This window comes from Lithobates pipiens, unplaced genomic scaffold (genome assembly GCF_037356315.1).
Source record: "Lithobates pipiens isolate NorthernLeopardFrog02 unplaced genomic scaffold, aLitPip1_a1.2 Scaffold_18, whole genome shotgun sequence".
Classification (NCBI taxonomy): Eukaryota; Metazoa; Chordata; class Amphibia; order Anura; family Ranidae; genus Lithobates; species Lithobates pipiens.
Window position 1 is genome coordinate 399918705 of NW_027507758.1, and position 23943 is coordinate 399942647.

At 42.9% G+C, this 23943-nt stretch overlaps 1 protein-coding gene across 2 annotated transcripts in view; it reads right to left on the bottom strand.

The window, feature by feature from the left end:
- The window catches only part of RFC4 (replication factor C subunit 4), a 140972-nt gene that overhangs the window by 94982 nt on the left and 22047 nt on the right, over positions 1–23943 (bottom strand). For both annotated transcript variants that reach the window (XM_077487883.1, XM_077487882.1), the window contains exon 3: positions 17305–17383. In XM_077487883.1, the coding sequence (XP_077344009.1) occupies positions 17305–17383 (79 nt within the window). The remainder of the gene's footprint in view (positions 1–17304; positions 17384–23943) is intronic.

The following is a 23943-nucleotide window of genomic DNA, read 5'->3' on the forward strand; positions in this document are numbered from 1 at the left end:
CCCTTTATGACGTCACAGTTCCGTGGCATGCTGGGCCTATGACGTCATAAAGGGGCGTGGTCACCGGATGATGTCACACGGTGACATACCTATATACGTCACCGCGCATGTCGCACAAGCCAGTACAGCGGAAGACAGCGGAAGAAGAGAGAAGGACAGAGGGCGGAGGAGACCGGGCTCCCCCGCTAGTAAAAAAGCTGCAAGAAGACAGCGGAGGAGCTCGGGAGAAGACGCCAGAGAAGGGGCCGGACAGAGCGGAGAAGTCGTCAGAAGACTACCCCGACGTCAGAAGAAGACCCCCGAGCTGCTTAACCACTGGGCACTTAAACACCCTTAATAACCAGACCAATTTTCAGCTTTCGGTGCTCTCACATTTTGAATGACAATTACTCAGTCATGTAACGCTGTACATTTTTGCCCTTTTTTTCACACAAATAATGCTTTCTTTTGGTGGTATTTAATCACCTCTCAGTTTTTTATTTTTTGTGCTATAAAAGAAAAAATACCAAAAATTCTGTGAAAAAATGAATTTTTCTTCGTTTCCGTTATAAAATTTAGCAGATTAGTAATTTTTTCTTCATAAATTTTGGCCAAAATTTATACTACTACATATCTTTGGTAAAAATAAGTACAAATTGGCGGATATTATTTGGTCTTTGTGAAAGTTATAGAGTCCACAAGCTATGGTGCCAATATCTGAAAATTGATCACACCTGAAGTACTGACGGCCTATTTTAATTCTTGAGACCCTAACATGCCAGAAAAGTACAAATACCCCCCAAATGACCCCTTTTTGGAAAGAAGACATTCCAAGGTATTTAGTAAGAGGCATGATGAGTTTTTTGAAGTTGTCATTTTTTCCCACAATTCTTTGCAAAATCAAGATTTTTTTCCCTTTTTTTTTTTCCACAAAATTGTCATATTATCAGTTTATTTCTCACACACAGCATATGCATACCACAAAATACACCCCAAAACACATTCTGCTATTACTCCCGAGTACGGCGATACCACATGTGTGAGATTTTTACACAGTGTGGCCACATACAGAGGCCCAACATGCAGGGAGCGCCATCAGGCGTTCTGGAGCACCCAGGACAATTCTGACATTTCTCTCCTACATGTAAAAATCATAATTTATTTGCTAGAAAATTACACAGAACCCCAAAACATTGCTAAAAAAAATATATATAAAGACCCTGGAGAATACAATGGTGGCCGTTGCAAATTTTTATCTCACACGGTATTTGTGCAGCAATTTTTCGAATGCGTTTTTTTGTGGGAAAAAACTGTTTTGTGCTTAAAAAAACAAACAAAAAAACAAACAAACAGTAAAGTTTGCCCAATTTTTGCATAAAGTGAAAGATGAAGTTATGCTGAGTAAATATATATCGAACATGTCACTCTTCAAAATAGCACATGCCCATGGAATGGCGCCAAACGTCGCTACTTAAAAATCCCCATAGGCGACGCTTTAATTTTTTTTTTTACTGGTTACATGTTTTGAGTTACAAAGGAGATCTAGGGCTAGAATTATTGCTCTCGCTCCAACGTTCACGGCGATACCTCACATGTGTGGTTTGAACACCGTTTTCATATGTGGGCGGGGCTTACGTATGCGTTCGCTTCTGCATGCGAGCACATGGGGACAGGGGCGCTTTAAAATTATTATTTTTTTTTTATTGTTCATTTTACTTTATTTTAGTTTGACATTTTTTTCCCCAAAAATAAATTTTTGATCACTTTTATTCCTATTACAAGGAATGTAAACATCCCTTGTAATAGAAATATGGGATGACAGGTCCTCTTTACAGTGAAATCTGGGGGTCAATAAGACCCCACATCTCATCTCTAGGCTGGGAAGCCTGAAATAAAAAATAAAATAAAAAAAGATTCTGGCTTTGATCGTATTGGCGAGTTGGTAGAAGCACCGGAGGGCGGTGAGGGGTGGGGGGGCGTCTATGGCTGGGTATTGCAGGGTATCACCGAGTATGGCTGGGTATTGCAGGGTATCTCCAAGTATGGCTGGGTATGGCAATTTATGGCATGGTATTGCAGAGTATTGGTGGGGTATTTATTGGCGGGGCATTGCAGAGCATTGGCGGGGCATTGCAGAGCACTGGCGGGGTACCGCAGAGCAATGGCGGGGTACCGCAGAGCAATGGCAGGGTACCGCAGAGCAATGGCAGGGTACCGCAGAGCAATGGCAGGGTACCGCAGAGCAATGGCAGGGTACCGCAGAGCAATGGCAGGGTACCGCAGAGCAATGGCAGGGTACCGCAGAGCAATGGCAGGGTACCGCAGAGCAATGGCAGGGTACCGCAGAGCAATGGCAGGGTACCGCAGAGCAATGGCAGGGAATCGAGGGGTTAAATTCGGTGAACAGCGATGTGGGCACTGCAGATGCAGCCCACAGCGCTGCTGACACCGATCTCTTTCCCCTCCGCTGTACCGATCGGTCTAGAGAGGGGAGGGAGGAACCTTGTTATGACGCCGGTTTGTTTACAAGTGATTACTCCGTCATTTGACGGAGCGATCACGTGGTAAACGGCCGCGACGAGCGGCTGTTTACCGTGATGCGCCGGGTCCACTGGACCCGGCGGTCACGGATGCTCTCGTGTGCACGCCCCAGGGGGCGCGCGAGAGCAGAATTCTGGGAGTCCGTTAATTAACGGCCTCTCAGAGTTAAACAACCGCCCTGAAGCCGTTAATCGGCTATGGGCGGTTGTTAAGTGGTTAATAAAGGACTTTTAAAACTTGTGTTGTGTCTTTTATTGACATTTTTCCCAAGGTGAATGGGTAGGGGTACGGTGTACCCCTTACTCATTCACATAGGGTGGGCAGGCCGGGATCTGGGGGCCTCCTTATTAAAGGGGGCTCCCGGATTCCGATAAGCCCCCCGCCCGCAGACCCCGACAACCAAGGGGGGGCGCGGTCCAGGGGGGGGGGGGGCGCTCGCTCATCCCCACCCCCTTCCTGACCAGCCAGGCTTCATGCTCGGATAAGGGTCTGGCATGGATCTGGGGGGGACCCCCACATCGTTTTTTCGGTGTAGGGGGTTCACCTTAAAATCCATACCAGACCTAAGGGCCTGGTATGCTCCCGGAGGGGGAACACATGACAATTTTTTTTTTATAAATTTGGCATGGAGTTCCCTCTCTGATAATTCTGTGAGAGTCGCCTCCATATAGATGGAGATAGAGATCCAACTTGGAGGCGACTTCCATTGAAATCAATGGGTACCAGTCGCCTACAAGTCGGATATAAGTAGTACAGGAACCTTTTCTGAAGTCGGAGCAACTTCAGTAGTGTGCATTAAGACAGCTCTCATTCACTTACATTGATTTTTACATGTAGTGCGACCTAAGGCGACTAGGGGCGACCTGAAGTCGGATCTGAGTTGCCCCTGTGTGAACCGGCTCTTAAGTAAAACGGCAAATAACAATCAGCCTCAGTTGAGTTGATGGCTCAGAGGCCTCAGATAGATCAGATACAAAGGCTACAGACAAAACTAGATATGCTGCAAGTGGTCCCAGAGCCAGTGTGAGCTGGGGTCACCCAATACAGCGGGACTGCCCCCCCCCGCCTAGAAGCAAACGTGTTGTGTCCAGATGGTGATAAGGCAAGGTCACCCCCTGGATATTAGGCAAGGCCTCAGGCATCGACAAAACAAACAGCTGTCAGGTGAGGGTTGAATGGGTGGAGGTGACTAAACTCACTGTAGGTGGGCAGCAGGAATGGATCAGAGTTCCTCGAGGCTTGCAACGCAGGAGCAGCAGTGGGTAGATACTTTTTAGACACTGGCTAAAGAGAATGCGGAGTGTGCGCAAATCGTCTGGCAGCAGATGAAATCAGTACTCAGTTCCACAGTATTAACTCCTTTCCCAGTGGAAACCAACATAAAGAAAGGATTTTAAAAGGTGCCCAGAAACCCATGTACTTGAGGCAGCCCAAGAATGGAATTTATTGCTGCTGACCATTAGATGGGGTGGCTGCATTAGTTTATTTTTAGGCTTTCCCCCCCCTCTTTTCACCCAATGATCTGACTATTGACACCTCCTATTACAGTGCCGCCAATCTGGATGAATGAGCACAGGGGGCACCTGTGCACAGCAGCACTGTTAATCCAGGGAGAGGGGAGTGTTAGATGTACAAGCAGATTTAGATACACCAACACATCCCCCACAATTAAAACACACGAGGGAACACATTTAACCCCTTGATCAGTGAAATTTATACAGTAATTAGTGGCCATTTTTTAGCTCCGATCGCTGTAAAAATGTCAATGGTCCCAAAAGTGTCCGATCTGTCTCCCGTAATGTCGCAGTCCCGCAAAAAAAAAAAAAATATATATATTATATATATATATATATATATATATATATATATATATATATTTTTATTTATTTATTAGGGATGCACCGAAATTTCGGCCGCCGAAACATATCGGCCGAAAATTGTGTTTTCGGCAAACTGCCGAAAGGAAAATCTTGCCGATAATGTGGCCGGAAATGGGGGCGGGGCCTGTGCAGGGCTCCGCCCCCTGTGCCGCCCATTGCACGGGTGTTTTCCTGGCTCGTCCCAAGTCCTCCCTCCTCCTTTCCTCCCGCCCGACAGTGCGGTGATCTCCGTGTGGCTGCAGTAACAATGTCCCGCCTCCTGTGATAGACGGTACACTGATCCAATGGCGGGACATTGAATCAGTGCGACATGATTACAGGAGGCGGGACATTGTTACTGCAGCCGCCCGGGCAATTCAATGCACAGCTCCGTGACACATGGAGATCACCGCTCTGATCCGGGCATGGGTACTTGGAGATGCATGTGTTACATTGGATCCTTAATACATATTAGGACAAGGTAATAGAACTAATTAAATTGATTACAGAGACCACATTGGTACTTGATGCAACATGCTGCTTACTACATATATCAAACTGGCCCAAAAAAAATAAAAATAAAGTACAAGTCTGAAACTATCTACCTCTGGCCACTTGTGTGAATGTAGCCATGCTATATAAACCAGGTCACAGGACAAAGGCTGTACTCCCTTTATTGGCCATATAAAAAAAATAATAATAATCTTGATTTTGACCCAGCTAGGTTTTTATCGCCATGTGATAGAATGGGGAAGGGTTAAGTTATTGCTAGTAGAGGTAACGATATGAGCATTCCCAATAGAAGTCTGTTGGAACGGAACCAGGTAGCTTCCTTGGGGCCAGTTCACACCAGATGCAGTTCCGTGTGCTTTTTTTTTTTTTGCACAAAATGCATGCACAGTTTTTCATGTATTCCAATGGCTCTAGTTCACACCATGCAGTCAGTTTCCGCACCGGAAACTGACTGCATGGTGTGAACTAAAATATATGAAGAAAACTTACTAATTTGCAAAATTTTATAACAGAAACGAAGAAAAATTCATTTTTTTTTTTTTTTTTTTTACAGAATTTTCGGTCTTTTTTCTTGTAGGCTGGGTTCACACTGCTGCGGGGGGAGATCCGGATGCGATTCGCACCGCAAATCACATCCGATCTCCGTAGCGATGCGAGTACAGCCATACAGATAGTATGGCTGAATTCGCATCGGTCCCGCAGCAAACTCGCACGGGACCCTTTTTTTGGTCCGCAACAGAATCGGATCGCATGGGGGTTCACACCATGCGATCCGATTCCTGTGCGAGTCGGCAGATCGCACTGCGATATGCGGACGGATCTGGGGGTGTCATTAACATATCATTGACACTTCCAGCCGTCCGCATAGGGCAGTGTGAACTGCCGGCGGGAGTCATGCGATGCGGGAAAACGCCGCGGATTCGCGGCGTTCCCGCATCGCAGCGGTGTGAACCTGGCCTTATAGCGCAAAAAAAAAAAAAAAACAGCGGTGATTAAATACCACCAAAAGAAAGCTCTATTTGTGTGAAAAAAAAGGACAATTTCAAATAGGTAGTGTTGCATGACTAGTAACTCATTCAAAATCTGAAAATTGGCCTGGTTATTAAGGGGGTTTAAGTGGCCAGTGGTCAAGTGGTTAAATACCTCTAGGACAATCTTAAAGAATGTCTATAGTTTACAGACAACCAAAAGATTTTCCCTCAACCCCCTATTTTCTCCAATCAGGTTCTGGGCAGGCCCTTGGAGTCTACACATACAAGCAAGACTGCTGGTCCCACATTGTATGTGATGAATTCACAGTGCTTACAACATAGCGGTGAAGAGCAGCAGCTTTGGTAGACCAGTCGCACATAGAGAAGCAAGCATTTAAACAGAGTGTGAGGGGCTCAAACAAAGGTTGACTTTACATTTCCCCCCAGAGTTTAGCTTCAGTAGCTGGCCTCTGGCAGAATAAGCCAGGGCCTAGATTAAATTTTACAGGAAAATGGAGGGATTTTTACTTCTAAATCCATATCTTACAGTGCAGGACACAAGCAGAGTATTCATAGACCCTGGGTTAAAGACTTGTACCTTCAGGTGACTGGACACTGGGAAAGCTTTTGAGAACACCCTGTAGTGCAGCCATGTTATTAAAGCTAGAAACCAAGACACAGGATGGCGCAGAGGATGCTGTGAAATCTTAGATGGGCAAGAAGAGATAATGGAACCTTTGCCAATACTCTGGGAGCAGAGGATAGGCCAAAAGGCGGTGAGCCAACCTGGGAATGATTGTTTTCCAAAGCAAAACGCAAAAATTGCTGATGAGTTGCATTAATGGGAATATGCAGATAGGCATCTTGGATGTCTACAGATGCCAGGTATTCTCCTTGACAATAACCGATATTGTCAAATTTTGGAATTTGAAGATATTTGTGGAAAGATTTTAGGTCCAAGATAGGACAAATTGCCCTGTTGGACTTTGGGACTACGAACCAAAAGAAAATAATTTAAACTCATCTTGTGGGGGTACTACTTTCCCAGGACAAGATGCATTCTGCAGGAGTTTTTGGATCTTCCACTGTGGAGGTAGAACCTTCCCTCCTGTGATATCTTTAATAATTTTGCTGAATGCCTCTCGAAAAAGACTTCAAAGGACATATGTGTAAGGCAGCTGTTCAGGTTTGAGCACCAAGATTATCATAATTTGCCGAGTATGTACTGAGATTAGAGCCATTCTTCAAATTTGGTTAATGTCTTGTTCACAAGACTAAACAAAAGAGCAGAGAAGAAGGGTAAATGCTGTAATTGCTCAGTTAAGACATGGTCCAGTTAGCTGTAATTTGACAGACATAGCAGTGATCGTTTTTTGCAGACATGTGTAAGCAAGTGTGAAGACAGCCTTTAACCACTTTCAGACCGGACCATTTTGCTGGTCAAAGACCAGACCATTTTTTGCGATTCGGCACTGCGTCGCTTTAACTGACAATTGCGCGGTCGTGCGACGTGGCTCCCAAACAAAATTGACGTCCTTTTTTTCCCCACAAATAGAGCTTTCTTTTGGTGGTATTTGATCACCCCTGCGGTTTTTATTTTTTGCGCTATAAACAAAAATAGAGCGACAATTTTGAAAAAAAACGCATTATTTTTTACTTTTTGTTATAATAAATATCCCCCAAAAATATATAAAAAAGCATTTTTTCCCCTCAGTTTAGGCCGATACGTATTCTACATATTTTTTGGTAAAAAAAAAAAAAAAAAATCGCAATAAGCGATTATTGATTGGTTTGCGCAAAAGTTATAGCGTTTACAAAATAGGGATAGTTTTATAGCATTTTTATTAATAATTTTTTTTTTTAACTAGTAATGGCGGCGATCAGCGATTTTTATTGTGACTGCGACATTGTGGGGGACCCATCGGACATTTTTGACACATTTTTGGGACCATTGTCATTTATACAGTAATCACTGCTATATAAATGCAGTGATTCCTGTGTAAATGACACTGGCAGTGAAGGGGTTAACCAGTGGGTGGCAGTGTTGGGGTTAAGTGTTCCTAGGGGTGTGTTACTAACTGTGGGGGGGTTGGGCTTTCATTTAGTGAACACTGATATCTGCTCCAATCACATGGAGCAGAGATCAGCGTCACTAGTTGCTAGGCAGAATGGAGAAATGCTGTTTACACGGCATTTCCTCCATTCAGCTGTCCCGTGAGACGCTCGCGGGTATGCCCGCGGCGATCGAGTCCGTGGGTCCCGCGACCGGACTCACGGGGGTCCCGACCGGCGGGGAGCAGGGCGGCATTGAAGATTGGACATACATGTACGCCAATATGCCTGCCCGTGCCATTCTGTCGACGTACATTGTCGCGCGCTGGTCGGGAAGTGGTTAAGAGGCATCTCAAACTTCATATCTGCAGAACATTTCAATGAAAAAAACATCATCAGTTGGTAGTGTGATGTTTAACCCCTTCACGCCGACCATACGCTAATTTGCATTCATGGCTAGAAGGGGTTATACCGGGATGATTCCTGCAGCTGCAGACATCACCACGGTACAGTTTTTTATTTTTTTTAGAGCGGGCGGTTGGCTCTTTAGTGATCACAACCGATGCGGTCAAAAGCCAATCAGCAGTTATCCTCAGGAGCGGGAGGGGGCGACCCGAACAACCAGCCGGCGCGTCCACTGGTGTTCCGTCAAATTAGGCAACCTGTCAGATTTCATAATGGAAGTGACGTTCTGTCACGGCCATCTTGGTATACCCACACTCGGCCACACTAAGCCTATGGTCTGAAGTTGCCAAGCAGACATCTTTTTACACCCACCGAAATCTTGCATTTCACACTTATTTTTACCACTAAACTTAGCTTATATTGTGAAATACAGTATTTAGAAATCCGTGACACTGTTTGATGTTGAATTTTAAATAGGTGGAGGACCATATATATATATCAATTTCTGTTACAAGTTTTGACAGATCGCCTAAATATAATGGAATGACTAAAATGTGGAAAACAGTGCAGCGCTAAATATGTATAGATATAACACGTGACTGAATATAGTGAAACAATAGATCAGGGAAAAAAACTTTCAAAGATAATGTTTCCAAAAAGTAAAACATCAATGGTAAAAAATACACATGTGCATATTGTGCAATAAACAAAGAAGCAATAAAAATGGGTTATTGAACCAAAAAGATCAAAAAAAGGATCAAAAAAAAATCACTTTTAAAAAGGACAAATGATTGTTTAAACTACAGCTTATTGCTGTGAAGCACAAACTTATAATTAAGTGAAAAAATAAACAACAAGATTGAAAAACAAATCAAAACAAGTCCCATGCCTTGGGTGAATGAAGTGATTTGCAAGGCCCCATATATGTGAAGATGAAAGTTCATTAAGTGAAACGTGAATGAAACTTTAAAGTTGGTCCCAGGTGTCACTGGTGTAGGTGCTTGACCACGTAAATTCTTTCACTGTACAATTTAAGTAAGTAGTAAAGGCTTACCAGAGCCACCATTAGTGTGCGCAGATACGAACTCCCCAACGATTAGGATCGGACAAGATTGTTCCTCCGACACTCCTCGTGTAAATGGATGATTCGAATCACCTTTGGGGGTAGGAAGGTGAAAAATGACCCACACCTTCGGATGTTCCTTGAACGTCGTCCGTTCCGGTCAGTTCGAAAATTTCAAGTTGGCGTATCACCAAATGGATGAAAAAGGAAAAAAACGCCCAATCGTGTGATAAAGTCTAAAACACGTGAACTTTATTTTCCAACCAAATAGACGTTGAAAGCTACAAATGACTCGATCGAGTCGCATAAAATTGAACGAAGAAAATTGCTAGCAAAAATATAAAATCAAGCGGATAAAAATAGCACGAGATGTAGACGGTATCTACCCAATACCGTCTACATCTCGTGCTATTTTTATCCGCTTGATTTTATATTTTTGCTAGCAATTTTCTTCGTTCAATTTTATGCGACTCGATCGAGTCATTTGTAGCTTTCAACGTCTATTTGGTTGGAAAATAAAGTTCACGTGTTTTAGACTTTATCACACGATTGGGCGTTTTTTTCCTTTTTCATCCATTTGGTGATACGCCAACTTGAAATTTTCGAACTGACTGGAACGGACGACGTTCAAGGAACATCCGAAGGTGTGGGTCATTTTGGGTATCACTTGGGTATCTTATAAGGGCTCCACGTGGAAGTGGCAGTGAAGCATTTAACCTGTGGTGTGATGTAACCCCTGGTTAGCCACTTGAGACTAAGAAGTTGGGTTTTAGTGCCAAGTTTGAAAAGTTTACACTGTAAAGTGACAACATTCCAAACATAGCTATGAGTTTTTACATCAATAGTCAGAGACAAAGGGTGAGCCTGGATTACCTTTCCAGGATGCTGGACCGTACATGGGGACCAGCATGGATCTTTCTCAGACGGAATGTCGCAGAACTCCATTCTGGCACATGTCCTGTGCTTGCTGCTCACTGTCACTTGTAAACAAAAGCTCAGCTTGCTCCTGGCAGTTGCACTGAACCCTTACTAACCAGCATTACCCCTATGGGAGCAGAGGAGGGTGTGGGGGATGCACACAGCCATGCTAGTCTGTGGCCACAAGCTGCACTCTCCAGCTGAAGTAAGCTGAAGCTGCTCTACCGCAGCAGCTGTAGCCTACATACTGTCAGGGATGGGTTTGGGGGGCGAGATGGGGGTGTCATTTTTGGTTGAAATGTGGCACTCCTGAAAATGTGCATTCCTGTACTCTGTTCATAGTGCACTCCTGGTATTTAGAACACATTTAGGACCCATAGGTGCATTTCGTCACTTCTGGTGTTGGTTTGTTTACAAGCACAAATATCACGTGAACTAAATTGCAGCCACCATAATTTTATTCTTCTGAGACTTTACTTTCAGAAAATATATATTGCTTGGGGGTTTTAAAGTGAAAGTCCTGTAAAAAAAAATTTTTTATTAATTACATGTAAAATATCTATCTTTGGCATTATTCATTTTTTGTATAGAGGTTTGTCTCGCTTGGAAAGTCTAATCAAATCCATACAATCAGCTTCTTCCTGTTCTTCAGGGACAACCTTACTTCCTTATTTCTGAATTCTGCATGGGGACCTCTCACTTCCCGAAAAGGTTGTTCTCTTCTACAGGCCCCTGCCCCTCCTCTTTACAAAGGCATGCCTAGACCTGCCCAGCCCCACCCCTCCTTCTCAGATCTCCTCCTGTCTTCATAGCCTCCTTTGGATAAAATTTGGAGAGAGATTGAGACTTTGGAAGCACATTCTGTTTGTTAGAAACTGTAAAATAGATTACAATGCAACATACTGAAGATTTTCTACAGTGTATAACCACATGGTTTTTTATGCATGGCACAGTCATGGGCACTCTGTACATGGTGTAGCACTGTGACGGGCACTGCATGCATGGTATGGCACTGTGATCATGGTGTGGCACTGTGTGCATGGTGTGGTACACGTCAAGCTGAGGGAGCTACATGTGAGTAATGAGATCCAGAGTGTAAAGTTGGATCAAAGCTGCACAGCTTTGAAGTCTAGCATAAGGCTAGGGTGCGACTTTGATGCAACTTTACACACTCTGGATCAAAGTCGCATCAAAGCACTGCAAAGTCGCATAGATGGGAACAGGTACCACTTAAACCAATGGGCTGTGACTTGTAATGCGATTTTATGTGTCCAAAGTCACATGACAAGTTGCACTAGTGAAAACAGAGCCTTAGTGTGGTCTCCCCCCCCCCCCCCCCCCCCAACTCCCTTCTCCCCCCTGCACAGCTATACTGTATATGTGCCCTGCAACACCCCCCCTCCCCCTTCCTGTGTGGATGGGGATTTTTATTTCTTAAAGGGGTTGTAAAGGTAAAAATTTTATAGGTTTAAATCAATGTCTGTTAGGTACTTATACACATTCATGTTCTTACTTTTATATATATTTTTTCTATATATCCGAAAATCTACCTTCAATATCATGCCCCTTCATTTCCTCTGCTGTCTCTGCCTTTATTTCCGGGTTTGCGGTGCGCGTTCATGACAGGCACGGCACAGCGTAATAAAAAACTACAATTCCCATCATGCTTAGCGGCATTGCGCGTGCGCGCATGCGCACTGTCTTTTTTTTTCATTTCGCCTGGTTACCGAGAACGAGCAAAGTTCTCGTGTAAAACGCCCCCAGTAAACACCCATTCCTGCCCACACAGATCCTAAGTTAACACCCATCTCCACACACCGCCCCCAGTTAACACACATTCCAGCCTCCAACAATAGAAACGAAAGCAGCATGGTAAAAGCTAAAATCTATACAAAACGATTGATTTCCCAGTCTATGTAAACCGTATTACCATGTCTGCTTTTGTCTGTGGTTACAATACACACATATATATATATATATATATATATATATATATATATATTTATTTATTTATTTATTATTATTATACACGATTTATGATTTATATAGTGATTACAATTTACGCTGCACTTTACTATATATATATATTCTGGATTTAAATTTATTTTTTAAAAACTCATACTATACATTTTTTCTAATGAAATAAATGTAAACTTTATTGCAATAAATCATTGTATTTTCTGTTATAATTACAGTATAATTAAATTTTTTGATTACATATAAAAAGAAAAAAAAAATTATGTATATGTGTGTATATATATATATATATATATATGTATATGTGTGTGTATATATATATATATATATATATATATATATATATATTTATATGTAATCGAAAAATGTAATTATACTGTAATTATAACAGAAGATACGATGATTTATTCCAATAAAGTTTACATTTTTTTCATTAGAAAAATGTATAGTATGAGTTTTTTAAAACTAAATTTAAATACAGAAAAAAATGATTTTATATATATATATATATATATATATATATATATATATATATATATATATATATATATATATATATATATATATATATATATATAGATATAGTAAAGCGCTGCGTAAATTGTAATCGCTATATAAATTGTGTATAATAATAATAAATCTATAAATATTATAACCCTAAATAGTTTAAAATCATGAGCATGAGCAGACATAGGGATGGAGGGATGTATGAGCAGACATAGGGATGGAGGGATGTATGAGCAGACATAGGGATGGAGGGATGGATGAGCAGACATAGGGATGGAGGGATGGATGAGCAGACATAGGGATGGAGGGATGGATGAGCAGACATAGGGATGGAGGGATGGATGAGCAGACATAGGGATGGAGGGATGGACATGACAGAGATGTGATGGAGAGAAGTATGTATAATAAATAAGGCGGAGGGATGGATGAGCAGACATAGGGATGGAGGGATGGATGAGCAGACATAGGGATGGAGGGATGGATGAGCAGACATAGGGATGGAGGGATGGACATGACAGAGATGTGATGGAGAGAAGTATGTATAATAAATAAGGCGGAGGGATGGATGAGCAGACATAGGGATGGAGGGATGGATGAGCAGACATAGGGATGGAGGGATGGATGAGCAGACATAGGGATGGAGGGATGGATGAGCAGACATAGGGATGGAGGGATGGATGAGCAGACATAGGGATGGAGGGATGGACATGAGAGAGATGTGATGGAGAGAAGTATGTATAATAAATAAGGCAGAGGGATTGATGAGCAGACATAGGGATGGAGGGATGGATGAGCAGACATAGGGATGGAGGGATGGATGAGCAGACATAGGGATGGAGGGCCGGACATGAGAGAGATGTGATGGAGAGAAGTATGTATAATAAATAAGGCGGATGGATGAGCAGACGTAGGGATGGATGAGCAGACATTGGGATGGAGGGATGGACATGAGAGAGATGTGATGGAGAGAAGTATGTATAATAAATAAGGCGGAGGGATGGATGAGCAGACATAGGGATGGAGGGATGGATGAGCAGTCATAGGGATGGAGGGATGGACATGACAGAGATGTGACGGAGAGAAGTGTGTATAATAAATAAGGCGGAGTGATGGATGAGCAGACATAGGGATGGAGCGATGGATGAGCAGACATAGGGATGGAGGGATGGATGAGCAGACATAGGGATGGAGGGATGGATGAGCAGACATAGGGATGGAGGGATGGATGAGCAGACATAGGGACGGAGGGATGAATGAGCAGACCTAGGGATGGAGGGATGGATGAGCAGACATAGGGATGGAGGGATGAATGAGCAGACCTAGGGATGGAGGGATGGATGAGCAGACATAGGGATGGAGGGATGGATGAGCAGACATAGGGATGGAGGGATGGACATGACAGAGATGTGACGGAGAGAAGTGTGTATAATAAATAAGGCGGAGGGATGGATGAGCAGACATAGGGATGGAGTGATGGATGAGCAGACATAGGGATGGAGGGATGAATGAGCAGACCTAGGGATGGAGGGATGGATGAGCAGACATAGGGATGGAGGGATGGACATGAGAGAGATGTGATGGAGAGAAGTATGTATAATAAATAAGGCGGAGGGATGGATGAGCAGACATAGGGATGGAGGCATGGATGAGCAGACATAGGGATGGAGGGATGGTGAGCAGACATAGGGATGGAGGGATGGTGAGAAGACATAGGGATGGAGGGATGGATGAGCAGACATAGGGATGGAGGGATGGACATGAGAGAGATGTGATGGAGAGAAGTATGTATAATAAATAAGGCAGAGGGATGGATGAGCAGACATGGGGATGGAGGGATGGACATGAAAGAGATGTGACAGAGACAAGTGTGTATAATAAATAAGGCGGAGGGATGGATGAGCAGACATAGGGATGGAGGGATGGATGAGCAGACATAGGGATGGAGGGATGGACATGACAGAGATCTGACGGAGAGAAGTGTGTATAATAAATACGGCGGAGGGATGGATGAGCAGACATAGGGATGGAGTGATGGATGAGCAGGCATAGGGATGGAGGGATGGACATGACAGAGATGTGACGGAGAGAAGTGTGTATAATAAATAAGGCGGAGGGATGGATGAGCAGACATAGGGATGGAGGGATGGTGAGCAGACATAGGGATGGAGGGATGGATGAGCAGACATAGGGATGGAGTGATGGATGAGCAGACATAGGGATGGAGGGATGGATGAGCAGACATAGGGATGGAGGGATGGATGAGCAGACATAGGGATGGAGGGATGGACATGAGAGAGATGTGATGGAGAGAAGTATGTATAATAAATAAGGCGGAGGGAAGGATGAGCAGACATAGGGATGGAGCCATGGATGAGCAGACATAGGGATGGAGCCATGGATGAGCAGACATAGGGATGGAGGGATGGACATGACAGAGATGTGACGGAGAGAAGTATGTATAATAAATAAGGCGGAGGGATTGATGAGCAGACATAGGGATGGAGTGATGGATGAGCAGACATAGGGATGGAGGGATGGATGAGCAGACATAGGGATGGAGGGATGGATGAGCAGACATAGGGATGGAGGGATGGATGAGCAGACATAGGGATGGAGGGATGGATGAGCAGACATAGGGATGGAGGGATGGATGAGCAGACATAGGGATGGAGGGATGGACATGACAGAGATCTGACGGAGAGAAGTGTGTATAATAAATAAGGCGGAGGGATGGATGAGCAGACATAGGGATGGAGTGATGGATGAGCAGGCATAGGGATGGAGGGATGGACATGACAGAGATGTGACGGAGAGAAGTGTGTATAATAAATAAGGCGGAGGGATGGATGAGCAGACATAGGGATGGAGGGATGGTGAGCAGACATAGGGATGGAGGGATGGTGAGCAGACATAGGGATGGAGGGATGGATGAGCAGACATAGGGATGGAGTGATGGATGAGCAGACATAGGGATGGAGGGATGGATGAGCAGACATAGGGATGGAGGGATGGATGAGCAGACATAGGGATGGAGGGATGGACATGAGAGAGATGTGATGGAGAGAAGTATGTATAATAAATAAGGCGGAGGGAAGGATGAGCAGACATAGGGATGGAGCGATGGATGAGCAGACATAGGGATGGAGCCATGGATGAGCAGACATAGGGATGGAGGGATGGACATGACAGAGATGTGACGGAGAGAAGTATGTATAATAAATAAGGCAGAGGGATTGATGAGCAGACATAGGGATGGAGGGATGGATGAGCAGACATAGGGATGGATGAGCAGACATAGGGATGGAGGGATGGATGAGCAGACATAGGGATGGAGGGATGGATGAGCAGACATAGGGATGGAGGGATGGATGAGCAGGCATAGGGATGTACATGAGAGAGATATAAAGCTGGGATGCATGTAAAAATAATATTACTGCCTAGGCAATGTGGTTGGGGGGTGGGGCGTTTTTGTTTATATTGTGTATGAGCAGTACATGCTTGCTGGTGCATGAATACAGTAAAGGAAATCATCTAAATAAACATTATATTGCAAATTGACAGTAATTAAATAGTCCCCTATAATGCTTGGTTAAAGATTACCTTGTTGGTTAATATAAACTTTAGAGGCTGCAGCTGTTTTCTTGTCTCTTTGACTTTAGTTTTGAAGATCTTACGTTATGATTCTAGTCTGCAGACTGCTAGGGGGCGGAGCCAAGGCGGGGCTGTGTAGATCAGTGCAAAATCCTAATAAGGAATAGAAGGAGGTGCTGCATCACTGCAGACACACCCACAAACCACCAGCCTCTGTGTCTCTCTGTTACGTACAGAGCGTCTCCACGCAGGGCTGTAGTACTAGCCTGGGGCGAGCATAACTCCTCACCACCACACACCAACGGCTCGAGAGACAGTGAGAAGCAACCAGGAAGTACTACAGAAAGAGAAGATTTTGAAGAGGGACCAGTGACAATTGGAGAGGAACAGAAAGAACAGGTAAGTGAAATAGCACTGCCTCAGCTTAGAAGAAGATAATAAGCTAATAAAAAAAATAACTTTACAACCCCTTTAATTTTCTCATGAATTAGGATGTACAATGAGAACACACTAATCCTCCCATCCAGTATTAGCCCACCACTGGCTACACAGGAACAGTGTCCCTGCCAGAATGTAAAGTAACTAGCTTTCAGGAACTAAATCCACTGGCTGATTATACACTTAGAAGGAAATAGAATTGAAGTCATGCGACGGCACTGGATTCTGCAAAATAAAGGTAGAAAAACTGGGATTTTTTCGAATTGAGACACAAGGCTGAACTTAGCTCACATTAATGATTGCAGGATGAGAATTTAAGTGTTAGGGTGGACTTCCACTTGACGTAATTTACCACTGAAAAAATAATTCCAGATTTTTACATATGTAAGAAATTTCAGAATTGGCCCAGTTTTGAAGTGGTTAAAGCTACTAAAACGCTGCAATGTTTTCAAATCTTTGGCACATGAGACCCATACTCCTGTTTACTCACATCTGCTCCTTGAAGTGACTTTTTGAGGACAGCCACAACTTCTTCTTGGTAGGCAACTTCATCCACACATTTGGGTCGGCTGCATAAAAAGCAAAGCTGGTTAATGAGTGACATAACCGGTACCATGCACTAGATTCAGATGATATTTGCATAGGGCATGCCAGTGTCCATCACCTAAAGGTGGCCTATTAACCCACATAGTAACTACTGTGGCTCTGTGTCCCCTGATGTATGAAAAGAAATAAAAACTGCAGAGGTGATCAAATACCACCAAAAGAAAGCTCTATTTGTGGGAATAAAAGGACATCAATTTTGTGTAGGTGCAACGTTGCACGACAGCGCAATTGTCAGTTAAACCAACGCAGTGCCGAATCACAAAAAGCACTCTGGTCAGGAAGGGGGTAAAATCTTCCGGGGCTGAAGCAGTTAAATAATGCATTAAAGTGTAACTAAACCCATCGATTTTAGATAACTAAAATGTACTAGAGATTTTAGTAGACTAAAATGCAACTAAAACTAAAATGACAACTTCTCATGATGTTGTTTCAGTCGGGCCAGCACGCCTTGCATCTCTTTGTATTTTGCACTAGGGCTGAAACAACTAATCGATGAATCGACAACTAATCAATTATGAAATTCATCGATTACTATTTTCATAATCGATTAATCGGCCAGTAACATAATGGGGTTAAAAAAAACTAAAATGAGCCCTTTATAGTACAAAAAGAACAAATCGCTACTGTAAATATTACTTTCACAGTTCTACAGTAAAAATGAACCCCTTACAGTAATGATTATCTGCTTTTTTTGTACTATAAAGGGCTAATTTTAGTTTTTTTAACCCCATTATGTTACTAAACAGTCTTAGACCTGGTTTACATCTATGTGTTCATTGGTGCTTTTTGCAGAAATGCACTGCAGTTCATTTCCATGGTTTCCTATGGGACACGTTCATATCTGAAAGGGTCAGGGACTTTTAACGCAAAATGGTGTTTCTTTGGTTCAATATACTTCAATGGAGAAGCTGCAGAAAAGAATGTAATGCATTTTTGCAGCAATTTGTGTTTTTTCATCTGCCCAAAAAAAAATGCAAAAATGCAAATTGCAGTAAAATCATGTGCGCAAAAATCAAAACGCACAGCAAAAAGCACTGCAGAAACAGATCAAAAGAAAACTGCATAGGTGTACCGAGCCTTATGCTGGCCTCACGGATCAATTTTCAGATGAGAATATTCAGAGGAAAAATCTCTGTACATTCGCTGAATGAAATAATTTTGTTTGAAATTTTCACTTGTTTTTAACATTCTGTTTTTAAAATGAATGTAATTTCTGAACGAAAACCACAAAACACTGTCTGAAAATTCCTTTGACTAAGAAGTTTTTTATTATTTCCAAATTTTCCCATCACTGTGGTTGAAATTGAACGTCAATTTGACCCACTTTTTTTTTTTTAAAGGTTCTTAACCGATTAATCAAAACAATCGGCCAACTAATCGATTATGAAAATAATCATTAGTTGCAGCCCTATTTTGCTGGCATACCTGCTTTACCCATAGGTAGAGGGACTTCATTACAAATATTCCTAAACTGGGTCTCTTTTACGGCCTGCTGACATTTTGCTCCTCAAGGGAGGAACAAAGCACTTGAAGCTATGTGCAGAAAGATCACAAGGTTTATAAGCTGCTTAGACGGTTTCACTTTGATTTTTACTGCTTGCCCTTGCTCCTCACATTTAGAGCCTGGTACAGATGCATTTCTCTTCAATCATACAGTTTGCAGTGTACATTGATTTGCAAAACAATGGGGTAAAGGAATATTCCTGAACTTTGTTTTATCTCATGGTTATTGTGAAATTGTATGAATGCATCAATACAGTGAATGTTATCTCAGCTTGCAGAGCTTGGATTTATTGAATGAGTTTACCATAAACTTAAATATTTCAGAATATACAGCCTCATGCTACATAACTAAGCTCCATTTCATGCTAAATAAACTAAATGATGAATTTATCCTAACTAGAAAATGGTCTTTAAATAGATTTTTACTTCAAAAGAATTTTATTCAAATAAATTTGATTGAAACATTTTTTTTTAAAAAATCATCGATTTTTATCTATCCTCCTATTCTGAGTAAGAAGAAGTTACAATCCTACACGAGGTGATTGTGCCTATATTAGTACACTTGCAACAAAAAAAAACCAAAAAAAAAAACGACAGTGTTAAATCTTATACAATCTCTTTGAAATATTTAACCGTTCTGGTTTAGGCTAGGTTCACACCATAGCGATGCGGGAACGCCGCGAATCCGCGGCGTTTTCCCGCATCGCATGCCTCCCGCCGGCAGTTCACACTGCCCTATGCGGACTGCTGGGAGTGTCAATGAAATGTTAATGACACCCCCAGATCCGTCCGCATATCGCAGTGCGATCTGCAAACTCGCACAGGAATCGGATCTCATGGTGTGAACACCCATGCGATCCGATTCTGCTGCGGACCAAAAAAAGGGTCCCGTGCGAGTTTGCGGCGGGAGCGATGCGAATTCAGCCATACTATCTGTATGGCTGAACTCGCATCGCTACAGAGATCGGATGTGATTTGCACTGCAGTGCGGTGCGAATCACATCCGGATCTCCCACCCGCAGCAGTGTGAACCCAGCCTCAAGAGTGAAATTTTTATTTAGGTGGGCATTTGCACCACTTGTATATTCATTATAAAAAAAAAAAAAGACTATACTGGTAATGTGCAGCAAAGCTAATACACAGAACAAGCTCTGCTTTAGATGTCAAGTTTAGCCAGATTTTAAATATACACCAACATGCACAGATAAATGTTAGTGTAATATACTTTTAAAACACACAGACTTGATCATTGATCGATCACTGATCCTTGACTTGAATACGGGTAAGCCATATCTGTTCTAATGTTGTTCACGTTGAGGTCTTTGTTCTGATAATTTCCTAATTTATAGGGAAGTTGTTTCCATATGATTATTACCATTAGTCCTCATCCTCAGGCCCATAAAGTGTCAGACAGTTTGCACTTCCTTCACTTTTATTTCTCCAAAACACTACCATCAAATATGGCTTTAATAGGAGGGTTTGGAACATCAGAAAGATAAATTACGAGCACAATGTGAGTACAGGTACCACACCATCCCACCCACTTTACTTATAAACACCATAACGCAAGATATTGTCAAAACAGTCACCTCAACAAGACTTACCAGGGAGTATGCTGAATGACTTTGACTCAAACTTTCAAGGGCAGACCAGCAGAGAACCCAGGAGTTGATCCCATGGTTAGCAAAACTAAAGAGGAAGGTGCACGGGCAATGCCTCAAAAAAGGGTAAGCAGGAAAGAAAAGTTCTAACCTAACCATAAACTAGTGAGGTGGGTTAACCGTATGAAGTCAAGGACAACCTAGGCAAACACACTCATTGGTTACGCAAAAGGCGTCACTGGGGAGAGCTCTAGGAAGTATCCCTGCTAAAAATATATCCTGTTTTCAAAAGTCACAGTTTAAAGTGGAACTATAGGCAAAACAACTTTTTTTTTCATTTTGGATAGAGCAAGGGAGAGTTACTGGCAGATTATTATTTTTTTTCAACAACTGTGTCCCATTGTGGAGATTTTCCTTCACTTTCTGTCCCATAGCCAAAATGGGAAGCGAGAGGAAAACTCTTTTAATAAAAGAAATTCCTTGGGGACCCCCCAGGTCACCAGGAACTAGTGTCCCCATTGGAAGATTTCCCCTCTATTACTTTTCTGGGGACAACCCAAAGAGTTTTTTTTTTTTTTTTAACTTCGACTTTCAATGATAATCTCTTTAATGAAGGCACAGGATTTATATAGCACAAACAGTTTGCACAGGGCTTTAAAACATGAGGGCAGACAGTATAGTTACAATACAGGAGGAATCAGATTGTGGGTGTCAAAATCCTCCTGTAGATGTCAGTATATTCTAACAGTACATAATTCTGGTGTTCCTCAAAGGATGTTTTATTTGCCATACAAAATATGAACTACACAGGCAGAATCTGCTAGAAAGTTAACTCAGATTGCCCCAAATGGTCAACTTCAGTTATAACTGCATTATGATCATTTTTTTGCTATCCAGTATACATATATTAGAGTAAATCAGAGTTTAAAGTAAGCAGGCAAACCTAACAGTCAGGGGCTTATTAAGAGTCTCATTTCTAACCAGTTAATGTTGTGTGCTGGGTACACATGATCCGAATATCGCCTGGTTCAGCAGTATACAGCTGCCTGTGTGACAGATGCCAGTTCAACAACTGGCTTTTGTTGAATGGACATGATGGAAAACCAGCTGCTAACAAGCAGTGAGCACTTAACAGTGTGTTCTGGCAGGGGGCAGTCCCCCTTTCAGAACACAACAGCTCAGCAGGGGAGATCATTGCACTAACATTGCACAGCCAGAGCGACCTCTCGGTTTTTTTCTGTTCAGCCTGCTGGGTTGAACAAAAAAAATTACAAAAATGTGTACTAGGATGTTTCATTTTCTAATGAAAAAAAATAAACTAACATTTTTGCAGACTTTGCTTACTCCCCGAGTCCGAGTGATATAAAAGATATATATGCTAAATTTCAAGAAGATTATTATTATAAAATTTAGAGGTTGCACACTTGGATCCGTTTTGTAAAAGTAGGAAAAAATAGGATTTTCAATGTTAATTACTTTTATTGGGAAAACTAGAACTCACAAACTTAAAATACTATTAAAACTATAAACTAAGGTTAATAGGTAATATGATTGGCAAAACGTGTTATATTAATCAACTTTGAACGATATAATCCCTTGTATTCTGTCACGTCGTGGATCCCAAACAATTCAAAGAATGTCTTTATTAATAACGAAATGGCTCAGGTCTTTTCCTTCAAAAACCATGTTTTTACCCTCTAATCATTTCACTTCCTTTTTCTTTGCAGGTTTGGTTTCTAAATTTTTATTCATATTTTCCTTAACAGCAGGGGTGGGCTGGGCCGGGGGGCAGGGATGAAATTTCCCCCCAGGCTGCTCTCTAAATCCCCGTAAAAAGGCCAATGTGCTGCCAGCTGAGAACTGAGCATGTGCAGTTGGCCGAGTGTTACTGCTCGGGTGACTCCGGAGGGAGGCTAGCAGTGCTGGATAACAGCCCAGAAGCATGCAGGAACTTTAGCGCTGTGATTGGACATCTGTCACGTCACAGTGCTGTTCCCTGCTTCTGAGCTGACAGTTTGTATCCATTCCATTCAGACTGAGCACAGCCGAATGGAAGAGGGTGGATCCACTCTGCCTCCTCCAGCCCCCTCTCTCACTGTGCCCGCCCACACTCCAGGCAGCCTGTGTGCTGCATCTGTGAATCGGACGTGTGGGCAGGAACATTCAAACTGAGATCCGTTCGTGATCTCCATGGGAAGCTCTGGAAGCGGATAACCGAGCCTTCTGTCTGCTGGGTCCTTCCAAGTGAGTGAGCTGTGACCGGCCTGTCCCTTCTATCTCCCAAATTCCTCTCCCCCTCTCTCTCTGCAGATAAGAAGTTTTCTTTCAGCAGCATGTGCAGTACCTGCTCCTATGTACTATGTGCTGGGCTCACACTGGTCTGCTGCAGTGTTGGTGATCTCATGGTCTTCCTGCATGTCCCATAGACTTCTATTAGTTTGCACATTTTTGCTGCATTTTCTGAAAGTGCACAAAAACGGCTGCATCTTTGGTGTGCTATAAAAAAACTGCAACCTAACTACAACCTAAAATAAGCCTATGGGACTAAATGGTTAAAAAAAAAAACTGTGTACATAAGCACTGCGGCCAAACTGCAGCACACCAGTGTGCGATGAAAGGCTTGTACACACTTGCAGCAGGCACTGCCACTCCGCTGAAAAGTGATCAATGCTCAGGTCACTTTTGCTCATGCTCAGCAGCGCCAACCAGAGCTGTAATTTTTTATTTTTTTTTGTTCAACTCACTGGATTGAGAAAAAAATAAAAATAGTGGCGTGTACAAGGCTTTACTATGTTGATAAAGGAATCAAGCAATTTTCTTGAGGAGTGGTCTCTCTGTGTGGACAATTTGGAGCGATGTCTCTCTCTGTCTGGTGGCTGGTACTCAAAAAAGATACTGAAAAATAGCCTCACTCTGCTATTAAATGCAGCCTCGCTGTGCCCCATCAAATGCAGCCTCACTGTGCCCCATCAAATGCAGCCAATGTTACACCCCCCATCGGCATTTACCCAGCACCCCACCTCGCCCACTGTCTGACCGGCACTTACCCCATCTGGGTGGCAGGTCAGGCAGCGAGTGATGGCGGGGAGCTGTGGGACAGGCAGCGGCTCCTGTGTTCTCTATGCTTACTCCATGCTTTTCCTCCTGCTAGACATCCAATAGGAGCGCCTGTCCTTTCAGCCATTCAAGTGACGGATGTCAGACCCGCTCTTCCTGATTGTCAGAGAGGCAGTTCAGTGTTAGAAAAGCCTATATTCATTTGCTTTTCTAACACGCCTGGGTGGGCTCTGAGCACAATGCTCTGCGCTCCGAGTCCATCCTATTTTGAAGCCTATTAGACCCTATGGTCAAGCTGCCTGAGGTGAGGTTGGGAGAAGTGAATGAATTAGAACATACGTGTGTCATGGGAGCATGAGCCA